General features: G+C 35.7%; 1 protein-coding gene across 1 annotated transcript in view; it reads left to right on the top strand.

Annotated features, from left to right (window-relative positions):
- SLC16A10 (solute carrier family 16 member 10) overlaps positions 1 to 19,041 on the top strand; it is a 63,293-nt gene that overhangs the window by 38,027 nt on the left and 6,225 nt on the right. The window contains exons 2-3 of the mRNA XM_027693050.1: positions 814 to 958; positions 4,185 to 4,623. Of these exons, the coding sequence (XP_027548851.1) occupies positions 814 to 958; positions 4,185 to 4,623 (584 nt within the window). The remainder of the gene's footprint in view (positions 1 to 813; positions 959 to 4,184; positions 4,624 to 19,041) is intronic.

Below are 19,041 nucleotides of genomic sequence, written 5' to 3'. Positions count from 1 at the left end.
TTGAAAATTAAACAAATTCTGTTCTACTTAAGCTATTTGAAGATATTCTACCTAAGCTATTTGAAGTAAAAAGCACTGGTAGGTGATACTATAGTGGACTCATCTGAATTGAATCTTAATGATCTAAAGACTCATTTATAATCAAGTACAGTTTTAATGAGGTCTGTAAAGCCGGAGAAGTATCAGTTGTGGTGACATTGTTCCATCATATATGGAAATGGTTTTACTACACTGGTTTGTTTAGTATAAAGTAAAATCAAATTCCTAATGTGTATATTACAGTATAAAAGTCTGTTGTTGTTTACTCATTATAGATGTTCAATATTATCTAGAACTAGTAATTAATTAAAAAAATTATTTTTTTCAGCAAATCTACCTATTTAAAGTCAATAAAGTCTAGAATTAAGTCAAGTGAATTGAAGTCAGAATGGATATGAGACCTCAAAGGTATTTTTAATGACTTAGTCATCAGACTGCATATTAGGTTATTTACTAGAGGAATGTTTCTGTGTTTAAAAAAAAAAGGTAAAAGTAATAGCTACAAAAAAGTTAAATGCATTCTTTGAGCTGATAAAATCTAAATCAGTTGATTATGTAAATTGTTAGGCTTTTTTTACCATGTTAGGTAAATATATTTAAAAAGGCATTTAAATGTTTTTAAAATAGTTACCCAGTTGCTACCCTGCTTTAGTTCAGCAACATAAAATCTCAGATGAAAATAAATACTAGTCAAAAGCTGAAATCTCTTGGTCTTCTAAAATGTTTTTTTGTTTGGTTTTTTTTTTTTTTTTTTTTTTTTTTTTAATTTTGCAGCATGGGTGGGCTCTCTTTCTATGGGGATGGTCTTCTTCTGTTCTCCGATAGTGAGCATATTCACAGACCTATTTGGTTGTCGAAAAGTTGCTGTTGTTGGAGCTGCAGTGGGGCTTGCTGGACTCCTTGCAAGTTCTTTTGTAAGGTAAAAAAATTAAATTCTTAACTTTCAAAGTATTTTATCAGTTTTACAGGGTAGAGGTAATGCTGATTCTATCAACCGAATATGAAGGAGTAAACATAAATATAAAGTGATACTTTATATTATCTGTTAAAGTAGAAAACTTGTTTTGTTTTTTTGTCTTTCAAACTATGACTTGTGAACGTTCAACTTCAAAAGCAATTTAAAAAATACAATAGAATGTCATAACAGCACTCGCTATTTAATGGGAGCCACTATGTATAAATGTCTCAACAGCAAGACTATTGCTATAAGATAACAGCATTGTCCTGAATAAACTTGTTATATGTTTTCTTAATGTATGTTGTGTTTTAGCAGGTACATAAGCATTGTTGCTGTCTTCCCTCCCTGCTCTGTCCCCTCAATTTGCTTTTAAAACAGTTTTAATGTTGATAAATACACAGTAGGACCTCCAGGAAAGTGTTCATGTTCTAGTAAAATTTGTTGTTTTCATCTGTTTTCAGTGATTCAATTGCCAGACATGGAGATAGCAAAAACCTTAGTGTAATGATATATACTTAGGGCTTATTTTCTTTGTTAAGAAAATCTCTGGGTTTTTTGTGTTACTGAAAAAAACTTTGAGTGGGTTTTTTTCTCCAGTTTACAATTTTTGTACGTTTCTGTAACTTTAGCAGAATAAATCCTAAGAAATTCAAGAGCGACAGATTTGTTGGACGTGCCCGGTAGAAGATGAGGAAACAGGAAGTTTACTTATTCTAGTCATTAACAGAAATTGGTTAGTGAAGATAGGGTAAGAAGCAGCAGGAAAATAAGCCAGTTATCTCTAGTTCTCAGACTGCTGTTTTTTCCCCCCACCCTTGTCAGAGTAAGTAGAGGAACAATCAAGAGCTACATTTGGAAGAATTTCTTACATAGATGAAAATATATTTGTACAGACAAGCTTGTGAAAATGTCTCTTCTATGCTTGTTCTCTGAACCAGATAGATGTGAGCTGACTGTGATGTGGACGGATGACTGTCCATGCTGTGGCACTGTGCCTGATCTATTATTACATCTAGCTTGGATATATATCCACTAATGTGAAAACATGTCCACAAATTGACTGGAAGAGAAGGCAGATAGTTCTGTCTCAGATACTGAGACTAACGTTTATATTTATTCTTGGATTAACCTGTATTTGTGGGAAAAATAAAGTTTGTTTTCTTGTTACTTGAGCTAGTTTCCAATTTTTATTTTATTTTTTGGTTAATCCAAGTGCAAATATTTTGCTTAATTCATTTTATTAAAGCAAACAAAACTCCCACTTCCTGATATGTTTTAAGAAGCTGCTTACTAAAGGTGAGGTAAAAACTAAAAGGTGCATCTTGGAAAAGCCTTTCTTCTTCCTTGCTTCCTAATGGTATGTTAAGTGTTGAATACTAAACAAGACTTGTTATTATAGATTAAATCTCTTGATAAAGGATCAGTCTTGTGTTTGTCTGATATCCAATGGAACAAAGGCAAAGAAGAGGCATGCGAGAGGAATTTGTTTTGTAAAGGCTTTAAAAATATTTTAGCTTAATTGAATTTTGTTTTGAAGAGCCCTTTGAGAGTGAATTCTTCGAAGAGTACATGCCAGGTTGCTGTGCATACTTGGTGTTTCATTATGTTACTTACACTAAAATGATTTATGCCTATGATGTTATCAGTTAATTGAAGGAGTATAGTTCAGATATAGAAGTCCGTGTTCTAAAAGTAAAGTATTGTAAAGTAGACAAATGTAAATATGATTTACTGCTTTTTTTAATTTCTTAATATAAATTTTATCTCTTAGGAAGTTGAGATGTAAGAGTGCTTATAAAGTAGGACAATATTTTAATATGTATATTGTGCTTCAATCTGTAGATTCATTCAAAGAGTCTGCAGCACAAGTTCTTTGCCTTTACTGTATTATGTTCCTCCTCTCATTTTATAATGTCTGTTTTTATTTTTCCTGGTTATTTTTGATTGATAAAGGTAAAAAATAAGTCCCCTGTATGTTGTTTCTGCTGGCTTACATTGCATATAGTCAGTTTCAGGAATTGATAGTTTAATATAGAAAGTGACAATATTATATTATACAAACATTTTTCTCTATAATACACAAAACCAGAGTTCCTGCTGTCAGACTTTTATTAGTCAAATACTATTTTCTAAGAATTTCTTTAATTGTATGGGAAGCTTGTGGAGTGTATTTTTCTATAGAGGAGTGCTGTAGAAGTGCTTTCCTGTGATGGAAAACACTACATAAAGCGTTCATACTCCCCCTGAAAAAGTTAATATATGGTCTAATAGATTAAACTTCTGTAAATAAATGTTTCCTTTGACTTTATTAATACTACAAAACTAATTTAATTAGTTATACTGATACTGTTGCTTCATACCTTTAACATTTCTTGCACAAATATCTTTTAATGGCACACAATTGCCTGTGATCACTTACAACAGCTCTGCTTCATTTCAGTTGTATAGTAGATGGTAGAGATGGTGGAGAATCTTATGATGAAGATCCACCTTAGTATGAGTTGAAGTATTTCATGATTAACGTTTTTCAATCTTTCTTAGCATATTCAATATATGGATCAAAACACTGAATTTAAAATAATTAATCAAGAGGGAATTAGTTGTCTAAAAAATTTAATACCTAAAAAAAATTATCATTTGCAAATAATGTGTTTTATTACCAAAACTTGTCAATATTTAAATGTTTTATTTTTCATTAATAATGTTTACTGCTGTGGTACTGTATTTTAATAAGAAACCGTTTAAATATTTGACTTTTCTGGGTTCATGATGAGTGTTCAGTATTACGTTTGAACTGCTAGCACAGTGAAGAAATGTCTAAATCAAAACAGTACACCTTTCTTTGGAAAACAAAAACCCAGCTATGGTTGAATTTATATTTGGCTAATTTACCCCAACAATGATTTTTAAAACTTTTTAGCCACAATATTTGTTGTAATTATAATTGAATATAATTTTTCTTTTTTACTTGTTCAGTGAATTCTGTGAAATTTTCAGCGGAAGAAAATAGAGTAATCATTGAATTAAGCTGACACAGAGCATTTCAACTATAAGTATTTACAAACTCAACTTACTTCTGTAATTATGTTTGTTGATTGAAAAGCTGTCATGTATATAGTGGGTGAACATGAGCATCCACTGTCTTACAAAACAGTAATGATTTTTTCTTTTTTTTCTTTTGCTACAGCACCATTGAACCTCTATATTTCACCTACGGAATCTTGTTTGCCTGTGGCTGCTCCTTTGCGTACCAGCCGTCCTTGGTCATTCTTGGGCACTATTTCAAGAAACGCCTGGGACTAGTGAATGGCGTCGTCACTGCAGGCAGCAGCCTGTTCACAGTGTCACTGCCCTTCCTCTTGAGACTTTTGCTTGATTCTGTCAACCTGTTCAACACCTTGCGGGTCCTGTGCATCCTTATGTTTATTCTGTTCCTGGCTGGATTTACTTATAAGCCCCTTGTTTCCGACACCAAAGACAAGGAGGGAGGAAAGAAGGGGAAGTTCAAATTTCCCCCTGGAAAAAAGATTTGCAATTTCTCCGTTTTCAAAGTTCTCAGTTACCGAATCTGGGCTTTTGGGATCCCAGTTGCTCTTTTTGGATATTTTGTGCCTTATGTTCACTTGGTAAGTGCACGTTTCTTCCAACATATGACATGCTTGAAACTATAGCTATTTACCTTTGTGTTATGGACTAAGAAAGCAATTGCTGGTAGGAAGCAAAATTTAAATTGCAAGTTGTGTTTGGGGAAAAAAAAATAACTTGGTTGTTGTCTGGTTGAAAGAGGGCTTTAATCAGAACTATTAGTTAAGCCAGTTAAAATTTTTGTTCTTTGTCCTTGATCTAAAGCTTAAAATACTTTAACCATGAAAAGAGACATTTGAAAAATATTCTGTGCTGTTCCAAAGAGAATTCTTCATTTTGGTACTCAGTTGCATACATTGCCAATGACACTTGTGTGTTTTAGAGGAAGTGTGAAAGGAGTAAAAAACAGAAAATGGGTAAAAATTGTAATTTTCGCTCCTTTATATTGAGATATGTTAAAGTATTGATTTTTAGGATGCATTTTATTCACCATTTTTCAGCTTTATTAAGAGCAAAATACTTGTATTTTTCTGTCTCTCAAGCTTTAGCTTTGTGGTTTACTACTATAGCAGTGATATAACTGATCCTCCTACCTGGTCCCTACTAGCTGCTAGTTGAGCTGCGTTTTACTGCTGTCTACAGTGACTGACAGAGCTTTGGCTTCTGATGATGGAGAAGCTGTCAGTCAACCATCATTTCTTGTACATGTGCTAGAGTTAATTTGTTTCCCTAGCAGATTTTTTTCTGTAGTACACTGTTACACTAAGAAATTTAGGTGCAACTGGGAGATACAATGTATCTGACAGACACTCATTGCACTACTGAAATGGTGAATTATTTTTTAATGGCTCGCTGGTGGTGCTGTCTAAACTGAAGTGGTGTAAACCAAAAGGCTTAAAAGGGATAGATGTGGGGGGGAAAAAGAACCCACGACTTGCAGTGAGATGCTCTATTTAGACCATTACACATCCTTACGTTCAAGAGTATTTGATTGGACTAGTAGAAGTAGTATTCACTGTGAAAACAGAAGAATCATTTTAATATTTGTTATTCACTCATGATAGAACATTAAGATTAATGATAATAAATACTTTTTAATTCTGTCAAAAAATTTTCAATGACTTAAAAGCCCAGGGGGTTTTTATGCAATATTACAGGTGGTGTCACATCTTTCTGGTATTACATTGGTTAGATTACTGACTCTGCATCAGATACTTATTTTCAAAATTACCTTATGTTGGGGGCTAGTTTGTTTTTGAGCAGCTATAAACTGAATTTTATTAATGGCTAGTTCTTGTTACTTAGTTTTTAATCATGTAAATCTTACTCTTTAATACTTTGAATTAGGCTATTTCAAAGGATCGTACAATCTAAATGACTAAGCTGTTGTGACATCTTATGCTATTTCCTCATAAGCTTCATAAGTCTTCAGAGGAGTTGGTGATGTAGAGAAAGCTATTGGTCAAATCCTAAATGATTGTTAACTAATGCAGAGAATTGAAGAGTAAGGCTATACAAGCAGTCGAATAGAACTTCTGGAATACTTTATTGAACAAAAAGCTTGTAAGTTTTTACCAAGATGCTTGTACAAATGCTTCTAGTTTATAGGCTGGACTAAAGGTGCTGGTTGACTTGTAGAGGACAAAGTTCTTTATCTTTTTTTATATTATAGTATACATTTTTTCTTTATAGGGTGCTTTCACTCCTGTTGAACGAGGATAATACTTTTAATGGAAAGAGATGTTTATTTTTATGGAAACATGAATAAGGGAAGTGGCACTTGTTGCTGGTGGGCTATGATGTATCCTGGGGGGACTATTTAAAACCTTAGAAAGTCCATGTGGATCTGTATTTGAGGAAGTGAATAAATCAGTATTCATGAAGGAACAGTATGGATTCTGCCCTTCAACAGATACTTCAACTCAAGTAGATAGCTCTGGACACTTTTTGTCCTTGTTTTGTCTGCTTCTGATAAGTACTATGTACTGGTTCCAGAAGTACATAGAAGTACGCACTTACAAATAAATCAAGGGCTATAGGAAAAAATAAGTTTTTTTGCTGGTATGTCTACTAAACCACAGAGTGCTTACCTGATCTTTGGAAAATGAAAGTTATTATTGTCTCATTGCTGCAATTTTAAAAATGCAGTAAACAATACTGGAAAAGGGATATGATCCTTGAGTGACAGCTTTTGTTATGTTAAAATTCTTGAATTTTTCCCACTGCTAGGGTTGGCCAACAGCAGCCAGATTGCTAGAATGCTGGTTGCAAGCACACTAAGAAATAAACACTTATACAAACGAACCTGCTGCCTACAGCTCTCCTCTTAGACCTCAGAACTGGCTTCTCTACTTAACCAAGTCCCATTTTTCCCACCTGGAAGGATAGTTTCAGCTGGAATGGCTGCTCTTGACCATGTGATGGAGTGCAGGTGCCACAGGCCCTATGGATTGGAGTCCTTGTGTGTCACCCCTCAGGCCCATGGTGGCAGGAGGTCACAGATTCGGTGTGCTCGAGTCACTGCACATCAGCTGCTGAATGCCAGCTTGGCACAGCTGAGGAGCTCCTGAGGGTGCAGGCAGGGTTTCCATGTGCTTCAGGGCCAGCCCTGATTTCTGTTCCTGTCTCTTGCATTTTCTGAAGTGTATTGGAAAGGAGAACACACATTGTGAAACTTATAGTATGAAAGAAGTGAAAACTCATTTTGGGCTTTGGAATAATAGAATTGGCCAAGTATTTGCAATTTTAACTATCTGCACTGTATTTGCTGCATCAAGTAAAAACTGGAGAAATAACCTGCTTATGAAGTGGGCTCTAACTAAAACACATTGATTATATGGCAAGCTAGATATTCATGTCAAGGAGCTGGCAAGAATTACCCGTCCCTTACTGGTAGATATCAACTGCATGTGAAATAGGCATCATATTCCTTTTGGCTCTTGCAAGGGAGAACCAAAAGGGAAAGCTTTTCTTATCCCAGTTTAATTGGTGTCAAATTCCTTTAATAGGTGTTCCATTACATGTCACTTGGAAATTGGGTTGAGATAAACACTATAAATAAGTTTTGACTTAATTTTATTCTATACTTTCAGCATTAATTCAGATTGCTGAAGAACAAACTGAAGTCAAAAGATGACTAAATCAAATAGTTATTTCTCTCAATTTTAAAATCAATCTAAACTGCAGTGATTGAGAGTGGGGTTTTTTTTATGACCCTCTAAAATAGGCAAATTTTTTGATGGCTCTCCAAGATAGACAAAGAAAATCCTAGTTTAGTCCATTCGGGTTTAAATAGTGAGTTCACAACAGCAATCTGTCAGATTAGTTGAAAACACTTTCCAAGTGTTTTTAGTAAGGACTATCTTACAAGGCAATGATTAAGTACATTTGAAAGACAGTGTACCTACTCTCTGTGTCACTTGTCCTGTGCTTGTTTTGATAATAAATAGAGAACTTCTGTTTTTCAGCAGTCAGTCTGTCTGATGTTAAGGGTTTAGTGTTGTTCTTTTACCCTTAGAAAATATTTACTTAATCAGAATCATGCATCCTTAATTCTTATGAGCTTGTTAGGTCAAGTCTATTAAACTTTGATACAAAGTCACATGCCAGGTAGCTGAAAAGTTATGTTGTTGCTTTTTGTACTTTATTTAGCAGGTTGAAAAGAAATACTGCTTAAAGAGAAATACTGTTGCTGCCTAGTATTTTCTAAGCAGTGGCCAAGGTCATTAGCAAGTTTTGGTATGCGTTTAGGACAGTACTAATTATGACACACTTTCAAAAGAAGGGGCCCAGTATTGTGTTTTATTTTGATGTAGCAATATTCAGCCACTACGAGGAATACTAGTAGGACTGAGAATTTCATCTTAACACTTTTAATGCAGTGTTTCAGTCCTGTAGTAATTTGTCTTGGGACAAATACAGTTTAATTTAGCAGTTAATTTTATTAAATGCCTCTTGCTAATGATAGGTCCTGCCTTATTTATAGTGTCTTACACCTTGGAGGATGAAAAACTGAATTTAACAACTGAATAGTTGAACAAAATATTGCATATATTTGTGTTTTACTTTTTTTAAAAAAAAGCAGCTAGATTGTAGATAATGTAATAGAAATATGTATTGATAAAGTTTACCTTTCTATGTTGAAATATTTTTAGCAAAGAAAATACTCTTAAAGAATTACTAGATATATTTGAAAATTAGGCTTGCTGTTCAGATATGGCTACAGGCTTGTATACAAAGCTACTCGTTAATTGATATGCAATGTGGAAGTTACCATGACACTGACTGTACTTTTAAAACTTCAGAATAGCTCAAGAAAAAGATTTCAGTATTTTGCACCTTGCTTTGCTGCCTATTTCTTAATTTACTGAGTAAATCTGACTTCTCCTTTTGATGCTTATCCACGATCATATTCCATAATGGGTGCATCCTTGTATATGTAGAGATTTTTGGTAAGCAGTAGCTGTCTGGAGTGTATGTGTTCTGTGTCTGTTTGCATCATGTTTAAGATATGAAAAAATGGTGTGTGTCTGGCCATTTTTTCCAGCAACTTTCTTGGGAGAATCTGTCTTGGGAGGGAGATAAGTACTGGATTTAATGTCCTCTGTAGATACTGAAGATTCAGTGTCTCATTGCTTCACTGAAATCTGCATTGCCAGGAATAGGTTCAGCTGGAACTCCAAGGAACAGGGAAGTGAGACTGGACTGCAGACAATGCTTGGAAAAAAAATATTGCCACTGAGAAACAGAGCATCACCTTGGACTCTGCTCTAAGATTCTCATAAACTGTATTGGAAAAGAAAATGCACCTCAGAATGAAAAGTAAAGATGCTTCCAAGCATTTTTATTCATGGGAGAGGCATGAAGCTATTTGAAATCTCTGTAGAGTACATGTTAGTCATAAGAACTTCTTAATGTATATAAACAAACTCACTTTCTTGGCTGCATCACAAAATCAGACAACTTGGATAAATATTAATCTGTCCCCTGGGTGGCTTAGTCTGTCTCCAGATCTTCTGTATTTTTGGAGTATATTGGAGTTTGAGTCTAGTGCTGTGCCCACATAGTCTGTCTTTGGACAAAAAGATAGTGCTGTGTACTGGACTATGTTACCTATCTTTTGCTGGAAAATCCATTTTTTTTTCACGTTCTTTAGATAAAAGTAGTCTTTTTCACTTTAGAAATATAAAAATTAACAGGAGAACTTGCTGATATGGATTACAGATGACACGGACTTCTGTTGCCAGATTTCATTCCCCCACACTTCTAATCTGTAGTGTAAGTTCTGTGCCTTTGTGTGATTTAACTGTTCTACAACTACTTTATCACCTTGGACTACCTTCTTAAATTGAACCAGGATGACTTGACCTTCAGCTCTGTTCTTTACGAGCCAGCTATTTTGACTTTTCTCTGCACATTTCTTACTCTGTATCAGTGATGTGTCTTGTTTTTGTTAATAAGAAATCAGATTGTGCTGTGAAAATTCAGTGTTTGAACCTCTGCCCCCAAGAATATGTGCCAATAAAAACTGTTGTCTTGTGCAATCAACTTGGAGAAATGAACAGCTGAGTTCTTGAAAGATCCTCTGTAGCCACAGTTTTCCTAGGAATTTATCTGAAATTCTCGCTATGTAATTTGAAAACTGTATTCACTTCCATATACTCTGGAAGTTTATGAGAGACCTTACTTATTCAGGACAAAACATTCTCTCTATTCTGCTGATACAGAAAAATTGACATTTTCCACTTGTGAACTGCACCCTCCCCAAGCAAAAGCATTGGGTCACTTGGAGGAATATATGAAGGGAGTGTAGAAACCATCTAAGATTCTTGAAGCAGATTTGAGCTCTGCTGTATCAGGATAAGCTATGATAGTCAGGATGAATCTCACTGCAATAGTTCTGCCTGACAAGACCCTAGTCATCATCTATGACACTGCTTGCAAATATATTTGTAACTCTTCAAGCCTCCCCTACTGACATTGTGTTCCCTAAATATTGTCAGATGTGACATATCTAATTTAAACTCTTCATTTGAGAAACCAGTATTTCAGTTGCTGTCCTTGTAAGAGGGGTCATCCCTACACAGACAGTGGCAGTTGCTCTGTGTCCTTTGCAGTGGGAGAGTTGCTCAAGGAGCCATAGGAGAATGGAGTTATATACCTTGCAATAACTGAAGCTGGTCAGGTTGTGCATTCTATGTGTACAGTCCTAGTCCTGCACCTCTCTCCTCCCTTTAATTCCTATGCCCCTGGATTCCACAGTGGAGACAAATAGAAGCACAGAGATAAATGCTGTCCTTTATGTCTGTGTGCAGAGCATGGTGAAAAGTCTGTATGGACTCTATTAACCAAAAATCTCTGAACTTCACCATGGATATGCAGATTTTATAAGTTAAAGTGCATACACATAACAGCTATTAAAGAAATTTGATTCTTGTAAGGTAAGTACTGTTTGTGTTTTGTGAACCACCTGTATTATGTCATAAATTTGCTACTTTTAGAATGTTTTGTAAAGTAGTGCTTAATATCTAGTTGGTGTGTCTCAATATTTTTTCCTGAAACTGGAAAATTCAGTTTCCATCACTACATTCACTTGCTTTTATGGGCTGCTGTTCAAGAAACCTCATTTCTTCAGATCTACATCAGTCATTTGTCTGAGGTCTACTACATCTTTTATTTCCCAGAATCTGCTGTTAGTCTGTTTTGTAATGGTAGGACAGTATCTCTTAAATTATGTCCAGTACTAACAGATAACTGTTTGTCAAACAGATATTTCTCTGTGCTGTAGGTATAGCTGTCAATTTTAGCACTATTACCTTTCTCATCCACTTTATCATATTTCTGTCTCCAATGGAAGACTAACAAGGCTCTGGTTTTGTAAAGGTCCAATGTAATTATTAAGCAGATACCTCTGAGACCCAAAGTCTTCAGTGGCTCCCCATGCTTTACTTGCTTTTCTAATCTTTGCATTTATCTCCCTTCAGATCTCAACATCTGCTGCAGTTTGACTGCCCAGGTTAGTGAAATTTTCCCCCTTTATCCACTTCTGTAATTATCCTGTGCACCCATTTCTTTTTCAGTATTCCTCGATGTTGACTCAGCACTATTTATTCTTGGTTAGATTGCCCACTTTGGACAGTGGGGGTGGGGGTGGGAAAAAGAAATAAATTAATTCCTATTTTATCCTTGTAATTGTTATGAAAGTGTATTTAACCTATGCTTTTCAAATAAGTACTGGAGATGAATAAAAAATATAGTTTCAAAAAGAATAGAAATGGAAAAGAATAAAACTGATATTTTCTGATTTTTTGAGAAGTAAAAGTAAATGAAAGTTTAAAAAAAATAGGTAGCAGGGATACTCATGTAGAAATTAAAAGGGTAAGAGGAAAGCAGTCTTCCTCAGGTCTGCAATGCTGGCAGATTGAAAGGTCTGAGTTACATTGTGACTTCCTTTGTATCAATCTCTAACGCCGCATTAGTTATTGTACTACCACATAATACAAACTATTCTAATAGCAGATAGAGCATATAAGTCAAAGTCAGAGTAAATTGTGTGTTTTTTGGGGTTTTTTTTGGTTTTTTTGTGTTTTTTTTTTAATGCTATTTTAATGGTAAATTCAGCATCTTGGTTTTGGATGCTTGAAGCATTTTGACCTGAACTAAACTCTTCAAACTCCACAAGTGCCCAGAAGCCTGAGATCACAGCTGATGTTTTTTCCCTGCTACCCTCCTACAAAGTGACAAAAACTAATTGCCAAATACCTTCAGTCAAATACAGACCAGCTTTTGTGTCCAGTGTCTCTTCCAAGAAACCCTCTTTGCTTTTTAAATCCTGTTCAGATCTGTGAATTTTTTACCATGTGTTTTGATTCTTCCTTTGAGGAAATCTCAGAACCTAGCTCTTTCTATTTGATTGCCAGTAATTGTCAGGCTGTGAGCTATTTTTCATGTTCTTTTCTGATGATTGAGTTAAAATTTGTCATTACTTCTGAGCAGAATATTTCCTAGGAAAAGAGAGAGGTAGTTTTGGATTAGTCCAGGCAGGAAAAAAAACCCAGAGCATAAATATCTGTATCCTGATGATTGAGTTAAAATTAGTCATTACTTCTGAGCACAATATTTCCTAGGGAAAGGGAGAGGTGGTTTTGGATTGCTTCAGGCAGAAGAAAAAAGGGAAAAGAAATGTTTGTATCCTGAGTAAGGACTGTATCTCTGTATGAGGAGGAGAGGCTATCATCATCTTTTTGTTGTGTTTTAAATGAAAATTTGACTACTTGATTCAATTTCGCAGGACCCTGGTCTGGTAGATACTTGGCAGTGTATTTGGGACTTGCAAGTGGAATTGAGACCCTTGTGAGAGCTTTCTTCTGTTTCCCAGTAGAATGAATCGGGTACTTCACTCAGGTCTGTGAAAGCTGAGGTGATTATGACCGTGTCCACAAGTAGATTTCTAATACTGAAGTGTTACAGATGCCCTGGTGACTGAATAGAGGTTTGAGAATCAGTTTTGATCTTACTCACCTAAGGTCTATGTTTAAGGAGTCTAGTCCTGAGAGACATAATAAAAGCAGCCAAATTCTGTTGTAGAGTCAGCCTCTCTTAGGACATGACAATAGCATTGTAACATGTAGGCAGATAATGAACGCCTATTTTACTAACCAGTTGACTCTAAATTGCTTACTGTGTTGTTCTTTAAGATAGGCAAGAAATAAAATATTTATATTTGTAATTTTTAAAGGGGCTACTCTAAGAAGCTGCCTTTTGGCAATCTTGTCTGGTAATCTTACTGTTAATTCTACTGCTAAGCTGAAAAATTTACTTGAGGTAGCAGCACTCTTCTGTAAAATGAAAACCTGTCCTCTTGTAAAAGCTGTTAGTTCCTGGCTAATTACTTTCACTGATGCAAATAAATACTTATTTTCATTCTGATCTTAGTCTAGCTTCCATTGTTTCTCTTTGAAATTGTCACCTTCCTGTGTGAGTAGTTACAGAAGAACTCTACTGGTAAATTTTTTAGTCTGGGAGATTCCAGAGGTCTTGAATCAGTCTTATAGCTGTCTTTTAAAATATCTTTTAAGCTGAGGGATACTCTTTTCACTTGACTTGATGTTTAGTTTGACTGACTAGTCTTTATGATCCAAGAAGCTTCTCCACAGAGCAATTTGGAGCATTGGGATCAGGCTTCCAAATTACCTCTCCAAGAATTTTTTTTTTTGTATCAGTTTGGAAGGCTAGCTGCCTAAGAAAAACACCTTAAGAAGTGAGAAGACATCTTTTTTGTGAAATGTAAATGCTGTAGCTAGCACAATATTATAATAAAGGTCTTGCTTGTTGTATTGTTGTGGTGCGTTAGCAGTTCTCTTTTCTTACTTACTATATCACTTAGTTGGTCAATACACAGTCCCATTTGTCTTCCCATATATTCAGTTGTAAGCTTACCTTCAGTGTAGCTGAACTGAACTGTCAGAAGCTAAATGTATACTTTCTGTAAAATCTATGTAATATTTCCAGTCATGTCTAATATAGGCAAAAATAAGAAAAGAAATTGGGTACTTAACTGAAGTAACTGTAACTACTAATAGATCTTGGTTTAAGAAAATCACTTTTGTTAGGCTATCTTTCCGTTTCTTTCTGCACAAATAGTATATGCTGCTATATTCATCTTCTTGGGGTTTATTGTTGTTATTTTTAAGCTAGGGTATTGAAGTCTGACCATATTTGTTTGAAAGTCAAGGCCAAAGCATTATCATCCGTAAAGTGAATAGTACAATAGGAATATTTTTCTTTTTTTAGGGTTGAGGAAGACTAAACTGGATGTGAAACAGCAGAATTTTATTAAAATTTTACTGAAGTATGCTAAATAAAATTAATCCATACTATAAGCTTTTAATTTAATATTATAAAGGGGATGAAGTTGCTATATTAGGTTTTAGTTGCTTCACTTTTATTAACTACTTTGAGAATCCATCTTAAATGGTGTTTAAAACAATTAGCCAAAAAGTGTATTATTTTTTTTTTTAAGAAGTCCAGTACATATGATATTAATCATCAGTGGTTAATGCAATATATTCTTGTTTTTTTGGTGTTTGTGTAGGATATCTTAATCCATAGTTTTGATATTCCATAATTTCATAATCATAGAACATAATGTAATGTGCTCACTTTTAATTACATATATTGTAAACTGATAACACTATATCACATTAGTAAATACCACAATGATTTGAAAAGAATTACTTAACTCTTTAGAAGGGTAATGTAAGTAATGATGTCAGGAAATTGCTTCCTCCAGTCATAAGGTTACTTTTAATCAAAGGTACAGCAGAGTTTTACCAAGCTAGAGCTAAACAAAAATTTTTTAAGTTTTAACACTCAATAAGTATGCATTTGTGACTATTCTAAGACACCTGTCAAATCACTCCAGGAATCATAGAAAATAAGACTGGAGGTATGCCAGTACTTCATCCAATTTACTCAATTTTTGAGTACAGACTTTTGGTGTAGGACCATTTTTAATATTTCTTTTGAAAAATCATTTTCCACAAGTCATAGTTGTCAAATTTCTGCTTTTTGCCCGGTCTTTTGTATTCTGTACCCATGGTCCATGTCTTTAATAATGAGTAATGAACAAAACAGGACATAAAAACTCAGCTGAGGCCTTACTGGTACTGAGCAGTATGTAAAGGTCACATCATGTAATGAATTCATGTCTTTTATTACTTTTATAATATGACATTATTGGAACATGCTGAAGTTTTAATCTGCTAAACCTTTAGTTTCCTTTCTAAAGAGCTGTTGCCAGAGCATTCTTCCATCTTGTATTCATGCACCTGATTTCTTTGCCTCAGTGTTTTTTCCATATAGTTTAATTTCCATAAAAACATTATGAATTAATAACTAATTTCACATTATTGACTGAGATGCCAGTTTGCCAAGATCATTTTGAATTCCAGTGTTTTTCTTTACAGTGGCTGCCATATTCATAATTTGATATAATTTGCAGATCTAAAAGTATATTATCTATTTCACTGTCCATATCATTAATGGAAACGTTAAATAGCAATACATTGGGGAAGGTTTTGGTGGTGCCTTCTTTGGCATATTCAATTTTTCAGTGAATCACTCCTTCAAAGTAGCCTTTCCAAACATTTGAACATCCATCTTTACAATTGTTTCATTTAAGATATGTATTCCAAACTGGCTCATAAGAATTATGTTTGGGAGAATTCCTAAATGCTAGCCAAAGTCAAGATTTGTTACATCTGCCCTTACCCCTGTAGGCAAGGTTTGCTACCCACCATGTAATGGAGAGAAATTAGGGTTGTTTTTTTTTTCCCCATGAATCTGTGTTGATCCTTAGATTGTGATGTTGCCAGCTAGATGTTTACAAATAGTTCTGGTTTTGTTTCCTTTTCTGCTGTTATTCTGGAAACTCAAGTTAATGTGATTGGCCTGTAACTCTCTAGGACTTGCTGATAGTAGCTAATTTTGGACATAGTGGCTAGTTGAGTTTTGAGAGTAAAATAAGCCCTGAAACACTGTTTTAGGCCACAAAAAACAGATAGAACTGAGACTCTAAATTACGGATTGTAATTGCAAATGATAATTTTAAAAAATGTTTTAAAAGAGTAAGTTATCCAACAGTTTAACTCTCATCCCTTGTGTACGTTACAGTTCAGTTCTTGCGGATCCCTGGTTTTATTCCTTGTTCTTGTTCTCAGTCACTGTGAACTTCCTCAGATATGTGTGCACCTTATCTGTCTTGCTGCTGACACCCAAGCCACACCAATCCACCAGTGTGCTTGTGCCCATTTCTTTATGCTGTCTCTTGTGGCTCCACCCTTATGGGGAAGGGAGCACCAAGGATCGATAGAAGCTCATGTTCAAAAGGAACAAATGAAGTGAGAGGGTCTGCAAAAGTTTACGAAGTTTTATTAGTAAATTACACACTTGGCATGGGAATTGGTATGTTAATCTCTGATCTCCTAGATAAACACACAGCAGTGGGTTTTGGATAAAGTGAAAGAGAAGAGAGAGAGATACATGAATTAACGAGTGTGAGAAAGGAAAGAAGGAAGAAAGAAACAAACCCCCAGTCGGTCCTGGATCCAGTGTCAATCGATCCAGGTGCTGGCGATGTCCAGGGTTTTGGGGGCACTGCATGGACTTGATAGGGGTACTTCTCTCTGCCCTGGAGATTTCTCATTTTCTATGCAAATTAGTTACTTATCATGTGCAGCCTGTTCTTTTAGACCTTTCTGGAAATGGATCAGAGGGATTCTGATGTCTTTAGTCTTGCTTTTTCCCTACAGTCTGTGCCTGCTTCTCAGCCTCATTCTGGTACGCTGCACTCTTATGCTTATCTCTTAGGGCTAGAACAAGGACGTTTGTCCTGGAAAAGAGCTGCCCTCCCTCCATATGGCCCCCTTCTCCAGCCACATCCTGTTCTTTCTCACAGTGTGTTATTACCAACAATCCTTGGCTGTTACTACCAACAATCCTTGGTTGGTTCCAAAGCTATGTGGCTATCAGTGTTTGAGACATACACATTAGCCCCCTTATCGTCTAGGCCTCTACACCCTTTCAGCTCTTTCAGGAAACTTAATTTGGAGCAGTTAGGAATAGTATCTCCAATATATGAATGGTACCAGCAGTACTCCATAAGCATTTGCTTTTTTCCTTACACTTGTCTTGAATGAAAGTGTCAGACATAAGGACTTGAATCAGTAACTGAGCACATTAAACCCACCATTTTCTTCAGAGTTTTCTAGGCTATATGTTGCTGTTGGGCATCTCTTTTGGTGAGAAAGACTGTATTATATTTAGCCTACTAAAGCTGTGCTTCATTGGGAATCCCCAACATGGAATATACATGGGAAGAAAACAGTTGACAGAGAAAGAATTGTTTCTTGCTAGCTCATAACTACTTCTTCAGGTTCAAGTTCTTTGTGTTTGGAAAAAAAAAGAGCTACAGCTCTGCTCAGATTACTTTCTTTGATTCACTGCATGAATATAGCTGAATTGTATGTGCAGTGAAGGGAAGATCTTGGCAAAATCTGGTCTTGGATAGAGAGAGGTTAACCAAGACTGTAAATATGAAAGCATTCCGGCCATATATAGTGGCTAATATTTCTTCTAGTCTCATTCTAACAGTAATGAGAATTTGGGCAATAAGATCTGTGCATGTTACCCTGATAATAGAGAGCACAGGTAGAATGCTGGTGCCAGGGATGCATTCACTTATATTCTTCACTGTCTATGTCTTGATTTGGAAAACTGGATTGTATGAAGGTAAATTCTAGCTTTAAAAATAAAGAAGCTGTGCTAGTCTGGGATGTAAATTTGCCTGGGCCAACTAAGTCTTTTCTACATGTGGAAAAATCAGACCTGCGATTCATCAGTGAAGAGCCAGCCACATTACTGAGAAGCAGCAGAACCCAAAGGAAAATGCTTTGGAAATGCTTTGTATGCCTGGGTCCCCATTTGACTGCTGTATCTATACTGCCTAAGGAATCATACAATTACAACTTGTATAATTCCGCAATGACCAGAATGTTAGTACATGAAATGCTGCCTGAGAAGGTTCATAAGCAATTGCTCATCATGGGATTTTTGAGTAGCTCTAGCAGCTAAAAATCTGCAGAAATCTGAATCTTGTTTGAGCTACTTCACCATAAAGATATTTAACCTATAGTTAATAAGTGTCTCTAAGTCCTTAATGAGTTAGCACTTACAGTACTGAATTAATCCTGAATCACTGTATTTCCAGACATTCAGTTAATACTGCTGTTGATTAAAGCTTACCTAGCGACTGCATCACTGAAGGTTGAATATGCTGTTACAGATCTGAGGATGAGACCAGGTTGCTCAGGGCCTTGTGCACTTGGGCCTGAAAAACCTCCAAGGAAGGAGACTGAACAAGCTCTATGGGCAGCCTGTGCCACTGCCCTCCTGGGGAAAAAGTTTCTCCTTACATCTAGTTAGAAGCTTTCTTTAAGGTTATGATGTACTTAAAAACAGTGAAAGCTAAAAAAATAAATGCTAATTTAGGTATTTGAAATTTGAGATGAGTAGTGGCTGTTTTCCTGCTTAAGGAGTTGATTGAATCCAGTATTTTTCCCCACTGATCTAAGAGGACAGCATTTCACCCTGTGTGCTGCTTTGAGAAATCCATTTACTGAGTTGCAGGTTCAGGCTTAAGAGTTATCCAGATGTAGAGCTTTATCTTACCTCTTGAAAAGCCTCTAGGGAGTGGATGAATCAGGCCTGCTAATTAAACAAGCTAGAGGCTGCAAACACATGGAAGTGGAACAGGTGACAAGAATAGCATAAAACACCTTGGCTTCTCTTGCCAGCTGGGCCAGCCTGCAGGTGTTGACAGGCACATGAAGGTAGGGGTGGGAAAACTGTCAGCTTTTCTTCTTCTCACCTTTGACGGAAAGGGAATAAAAAGAACAGCT

This window comes from Neopelma chrysocephalum, unplaced genomic scaffold (assembly GCF_003984885.1).
Source record: "Neopelma chrysocephalum unplaced genomic scaffold, ASM398488v2 Primary Assembly neopelma1_23, whole genome shotgun sequence".
NCBI lineage: Eukaryota > Metazoa > Chordata > Aves > Passeriformes > Pipridae > Neopelma > Neopelma chrysocephalum.
Note: the sequence above shows the minus strand (reverse complement) of the source record. Positions and strands in the feature narration are given on the sequence as shown.